The sequence below is a fragment of the Dromiciops gliroides genome, chromosome 3 (genome assembly GCF_019393635.1).
Source record: "Dromiciops gliroides isolate mDroGli1 chromosome 3, mDroGli1.pri, whole genome shotgun sequence".
Classification (NCBI taxonomy): Eukaryota; Metazoa; Chordata; class Mammalia; order Microbiotheria; family Microbiotheriidae; genus Dromiciops; species Dromiciops gliroides.
In genome coordinates this window covers 56,816,171-56,822,938 of record NC_057863.1, presented here as the reverse complement: position 1 = coordinate 56,822,938, position 6,768 = coordinate 56,816,171, and the positions used below count along the sequence as shown (strand labels likewise).

At 34.7% G+C, this 6,768-nt stretch overlaps 1 protein-coding gene across 16 annotated transcripts in view; it reads right to left on the bottom strand.

Annotated features, from left to right (window-relative positions):
• Window positions 1-2,565: 2,565 nt before the first annotated feature.
• The window catches only part of TRIP12 (thyroid hormone receptor interactor 12), a 173,910-nt gene continuing 169,707 nt past the window's right edge, over window positions 2,566-6,768 (bottom strand). For all 16 annotated transcript variants that reach the window (XM_043996483.1, XM_043996488.1, XM_043996482.1 and 13 more), the window contains 4 exons: window positions 6,286-6,399; window positions 5,008-5,102; window positions 4,140-4,243; window positions 2,566-3,103 (listed from right to left, as the gene is read on the bottom strand). In XM_043996483.1, coding sequence (XP_043852418.1) covers window positions 2,907-3,103; window positions 4,140-4,243; window positions 5,008-5,102; window positions 6,286-6,399 — 510 coding nt within the window. In that variant the 3' untranslated portion in view covers window positions 2,566-2,906. The remainder of the gene's footprint in view (window positions 3,104-4,139; window positions 4,244-5,007; window positions 5,103-6,285; window positions 6,400-6,768) is intronic.

The following is a 6,768-nucleotide window of genomic DNA, read 5'->3' as shown; positions in this document are numbered from 1 at the left end:
AGCTAACCAATTCTATGTCTACACCTGGTAAGCCAGCTCTATTCATCCACTCCTTCAGGGCAAGTAAGTTTTTATTCTGGGTTAGTCAATACTGTTGATTTCAGTTATGTTAACTCTCTCATTCCTTTCTGCCATGGATGAAGGGAAGTGAGCTGAATTTTTAAATGCAGTGGTTAAATCCACCCCCCCCCCCAAAAAAATTATGGAAGTGCTCTAAATAGCTCTGCCAAAAAAAAAACAAAAACCAAATATGCATTCACCTGATTGCACTTGGTAAAACTAACTGTGGGCATGGATGTGTCCTTTAGAGAACCAAATAAGACAATACTCATTTTAGTTCTGATCCGTCTTAATTTGAAACCAATTCAGCAGAAGGCATAGGATAATAAAGCCTCACCTTGCTATCTGTAATTTACTTTTTAAAGTGACTGATGCTTCTGGAGGGAAGTACGATGGAATTTTAAGGCCCAGCAAAAGCCATTGACTGACAACTTAGTTAAGTTTTCATCTGGTGGCCCAGGTGTGTGATTGACCCTTGCCAATGAAGGTTGCCTAATGGGAAGAAAGCAGCTTAAATCCTTCAATCTCTGAAACCTTCATTAAAAAGCTAATTTATAAATCTGTTGGTTTTGTGACAGGAGTTGCTCAGCCACTGAAAAAATTTAAAGATTTTTTTTTAAATTGGTCAATAATGATTTCTTGGTATTATCACACGAGGTGACTGATTTATTCACACTTGGGAATCTCCAGTGTGAAACTACAATTAAATCTATGTTAGATGCAAACCAATGGGGCCACATTAGGCAGAGAGACAACATGGATTAAAAAAAATTTATCAAATAGAGACTTTTAAATATAAAACATTATTTGACCCTCTTTTTGGGCAACATAGATCTAAATTTTTTAAAATATAGGATTTTTTAAAAAATGCAGAACAAAATGCTATATCCAGACATTATAAACACAAAACTCTTATGCTTAAGTTCCATGCTCTAACACTGCCTTTTTTAAGAAATGAAACTAATCCAATCTATGTGACATGCTATCCAATGTCACATGTAGAAATGTAGCTCCTTTATTCAACTTTAATATGATTTTGTAATTTTCAGATTCTTCAATGACTTCAAATTTTACACCTCATCACAAGTTTGAGTTATAGTTCAATGGCACTTAGCTGGATTTGCTTTATATGAAATTCTGTGACTAATTTAACTGGAAGAAAAAAAAAGATTCTGTGAAAGGCCATTTAAATTTATTCTAAAATGACACATTCACCCAAATAAAACAAGCCACTAAGATACTTTAGGGATGAAAAGGGGAGGAAGATAGGAATTCTTACATTGACAAAATAAATTTTTGAACAAGTGATCAAACTAAAAATAAATTTGATTTCTCAAAGTTGAATAAAAATAATTAACTCATCTCAGATTTTCAAAGAGATGAATCATAGAAAGTTCTTTCTCGAGAATGTTTGTAGCAGACTGTAAATTTTTAACCCATGGAAGGAAAGACTCTCCTTCAGTCATCTCTCCACAGAATTTAATCGCATATATTGCAAACTCTTGTTTAAATAGCAAAAAGCCATGACCATAGGCAATTAGTCATGGAAATTTAAATGATTTACTAGCATTGAAATAAATTTACACAATTGAACTTATGGATACAGTACAAAACTATAAACAAAAAGGTGAAGCAAACTTTATTTATTTATATTCAGGTAAAAACATTAACCTGATGAAGTAAATTATTGCAGATTTGAGAAATCAGCACATAAAACAGTTGGACAGAGCATTGCTTACAGGTGCTTTATCTGTGTTCAAGACAAAAGCTGAACTGTTTGTTCCAAGCTAGCACTGGGGAAAAGGGGAGGGAAGGAAGGAAAGGCTAAGAGGACTGAAAGCAAAACTATGAAAGAAACGCAAGAACTTAAGAACAAGGGGAAAAAAGTTTTCCTAGAACAGGGAATGAAAACTGCTAATTTACTTTTAAAACTTTACATCAATTCAAAATGCTCTGGCCATATAATAATAAATACTGGCCAGCCCAAGTGGTTCAATTTTTCAACTACACCAAAAAAAAAAAAAAAATCTTCCTCACCTCCATTTTGGAGGCTTTTGTTGCCTGAAATAACTGTTTCCACAGTCCTAGTGTGTCATCTGGTAAAGGCTGTAGCGCCAACAGAGCCTACAACTACATTAAAACGAAGCTATGCGAAAGAATCTACCTAGTTACAAAGGCTGAGTTATATTGACAATATATTTTAATTCAGTAAAATTTAAATTATATCTTAATTTGAGAGAAAACATGGAACGGTAAACGCCCATGCCAACGAAAATGTAACAATTGTTGTGAGTGTTGTACACAAAAAAGAACCATGTGAATTGCACATCAGACAATACACGGAGGAAGGGAGAAAAATCAGAGGCAAGTGAAGGTACAGAGAGCTAGTCTACTAAACTATATGTCAAATACATGTGAGTTTTAATTTCTGTACTTATGTACAAAAGTTGTCTTTGGAGGAAATAAAACTGCAGACTTAGCTAGATGGATACACACAGCCCAGTATTAAACTGCACAGCGACATTTATTGTTCCAGCCTGGAAAAACATCCCTTTTTAAATTTCACACAGCAAAGCAAGTTTAAAAACTTCACTCATCAAATAAATGATAATTTAAACAAGAACTTGCTAAAGAAACCTTGTCACAACAACTTTTTAGGGCCTGATCACTTTAAGTCCATGGGGCCATTAAGAAATATCAACCAAGTGTCTCTTTTATAATCTGCAAGCCGTTTTTCTACAAGAAGGAGTAACACGTTTCCTTGACTCAGGTGATACATTTAGAAAAGAAATCATGATTTTTTTCTCTTTTGCTGTAACAGGCAGACATTGCATTTTTCATTGTGATCAGGAAAGATGGAATGACTGCTGCCCCTCTCTGGCAGCTATCAACAGTTTTTCACGCATTATCTCAATACTTGAATAGTCTGGCAACTTGAGATAGTTCACACAAGTCATTACTGAGGGCAAGAAGTCATCTGGATTTTCTGTTGACTCAAAGGTCTTGCGGACAATTGTCAGAGGAGGATTCAAACTTCGGAAGCCTGATTGAGAGGAAAGGAAGAAAAGGCCAATGCACTTATCAATAAGCATATGAAATACCTGACAATCATTAAGTTTGTTACTGAATTTCAATAAGCAGCTTTGTGTTATATATTGCAAATATATATTTGGTATATATTGATTGCAAAGTATAGCTGGTCAATTTCTACCAAGCAGGTTCAGCAGAAAAGTTCACCTTATTCACACAGTGGGAATCATTGAACCTTAAAAAGAAAGAAAGAAAGTGTGTGTGTGTGTGTGTGTGTGTGTTTTGCTGACGGGCTGACCCAGGCCAGGAGACAAAAAAAGGCCAGTGAGGAACCAAAGAAGCAACATGCTTTCAGGTGCTTTTTATCAAAACATGAAAATGCATGGCCTGGAAATGTCAGCATCTATGCAGGTCACTAGTTCTCCTTCTACAGCTTAGGAAGCAAACCTATCCTGATGCACCTGATGTGATTAATAATTTTACTTCTTATATACACACATTATCTTTACAAGTCAGCATGAAATATAGACCAAACTCAACATTTTAAAAATACACTTACAAAAAAACCAAAAAAACACACATTTACAACTTTCTCTTAAAATATAAGATAAAATTATCTACTAAGATTTTATTCTAAACAGGGACCAGTATTTTCATCAACAACTGACATTTTAATTTTCCTAACATTCCTATAATACCCAGGTACCTTGAATTCTGAAAGGAAAAATAAATTATATGAATTGAATTATCCAAGAAAAAGCTCAAATAACCACATTATTCAATGTTACTAATTCTATTGAAATCATTTTTTAAGACTATCTACATATATTTTACTGTCATTTAAGTCAGGCATGAAATGATTACTAAACAAATACTTTGAAGCAACTAGTATAATTCTGACCTAGGTCTGATAAATTGGAAAAATTAAAGTAACTAACATGAAAGATAAAAGTCATCATGTTAACTATACTGAAAGTTATTTTTAAAAGCTTAGAAACACAACAGCTATACTAAGATGTGAGGTAGAAGCCAACTAGACATATACCCACCTCCTACAGGCAATCTTGGACTACCAGTCACGAACTGAAGAAATAATCTCTGCTGCTCGTTATCAAAACCACTGAGGATCTCAAACAGGTACTTCACAGCTCGACTGAAACAGAACCAAGTTGCAATAAAATTATTATTTCATATAAATTCTGATTTCTATCTTTATACATTAGCCATGACCATGAGAATACTAAATGAAAAACTGATCTTAAAAGTCCTAAGAGGCGTATCAGTAAAATATCCACCCCTACACCCCCCAGTTAACAATGACAACAACTACAACAATCTAAAATGAGGGGTAGTTAAGTCCAGAAAACGGAATTAATATCGATGTGACAAAATCTTAGAGCCAAAATATCCAAGACACTGAAGTTATATATTAAAGACAACTTAAAATTAGATAGTGGAATATTATTTACAGAGTATGATAGGTAGGTAGATAGGTAGATACAGACGCACATACATACATACATACATATCAATATTTACATAAAATTATAAAACATCTATATCTGTAGATAGGCAGAGAGAGATATAAAGCATTCTGTAAATAATAATTCCTTATCTAAATGTAAGTTATCGTTAATAAACAGTCACTACTTGGGTGTCTTAAATATTTTGGATCCAGTATTTTATTATCGACTACAACAAAACCTAAACTTTTCCTTTTCTATTATTTATTACTTGAAAATGAGCTTCTTTGATTTTACTAGGTAGTAGTGCTAAGGTAAAAAACTCTTGAATATGTTGAAGGGGATCCTTTAAAACACCTTTTCTTGTTTAAACTAGAAAACCTCTTGTAATGGGACCTGCCTGCCTCCACCTCAAATTCCAACCAAAAAAGCAATAGACCATAGTAAATGTTACCTGTCATGGGTATAGCCATGATCGGGCCTGCAGCATTCCATCAATGTCTTTGCATCCCAAGTGTCTGCTTTACTGCCACACAGAAGCTGATCTAGCTATATGTTCAAATACATGAGAAAAAATTATTCATACAGGTGGCAGCAAAAGGAATCTCCTCAGAAAGAAGAGATGGGACTTGACTAAAGGGATACTACGGAGTGAGAAGCAAATGTGTGATGGGCTACCTTAATGCATATGCTCTGTTTGAAAAGTTTTGGGAGAGCGGAGTGTGAACCACAGCCCACCTGTCTATATTATTTCCTCAATAGGAGTATTTACTCCACACTTTTTTACAAAGATCACAACCTCTCTATGTTAGTAAATTTTCTTACTAATTGCTGTTAAATCCTCCCCAGACCCCTCAAGAATAAAAGGGGTGGCCAGCCTTCTGGTCATGAACCTCTCTGTATTTTTGTGGGTCATAAACAGCCAAGTCCCTCTCACCAAGCCCATGATCAAAGCCTCAAGAACCAAAGGTCACCTCTCTATTAGCCTAAGAGACATCTAATTTGTACTTTAGGGAAGGACAATATGAACATACCGGATCAAACTGGCTCCAACAGAATATTAGAATTAGTCTCTTATTTCAAGAAGATATACTTCATTGTAAATTTAGGTATACTAAGAATCTTATTTACACCACTTGATTCTTCCTATGCCATATTACCACCAATGACAACTTTCCCAGGGTTTTTTCATATTCCCCTCTCAGCAGCTAATTACTACTTGCAACATGTCATTGTAATAGCAACCCTGACTATGTGTATAATAAATATCTCACCTAATTAGATGTAAAATCCAGTTTTTAAATGTCTCTATAGTGCTTCCACACCTAAAGCCACATTTAACCGTCTCTCCCAGAGAAAAGGTTTGGAAAACAGAAAGAAGTATGATTCTCAGTTTGTAGATATTTTAGAAGAGAAACAAATAAATTTGAACAAAATAACGTGACTCCTTATCATGAGCAGCAGTCTCACATTACAGTGTTGCTTATTTCTGCCACCTGCCCTTCCCCATTTCAACTAACATTTATGTGTGAGGCACTGTAGGACATATAAAGATTAGTAACATGTGGCCTGACTCTACTGTAAGAAATCGTAATCAAGGAAAAGGAGGAGGAGAAAGACCTGACTGTGAAGTGGGCAAAGGGCTGAGAAAGGATATGGGATTTGGTATATGTCCACTGGGGTTCATGGGCCCATTTAAAAGATTGGTATTATGCTCAGAAATATTACTTACTTCCTCAGGATAGAAGTACTGAAGATGGCTGAGTGGGAAGACTGATTCAAATCCATCTCTGAATGAATCAAACTGCCTAGCAACACCTTCATTTAGTGCCCAGAATATAACCAGCTTAAAAAAGAAAAAAAGACATTAAAAAGATTTCATGTAATTTTTCTGTCTAATGGGTGGCAGAGTATAACGAAGCAGCTATCCGATAAACTATTAGACCCTTGACGTAATTTAATGGAAAGTAATTTCATCAAGGTTGTTTTTAATCTGAAGCCTCAGGCAATGCAAAATTTTCATCTATGTTTGTATTTAGGACTTGCTTTTTTTTAACAAAAATTTTCATATACCATACTTTAGACTTGATGGAAAAAATGTTAATTCCCCGTCAAGTCCAGAATTTCCTTTTAGATAACATGAGAAAATAATTTATCAAAATCATTCATGACTGTCTGTATCTCATATCCCCACAAGGATTTATTTCTAAATCCC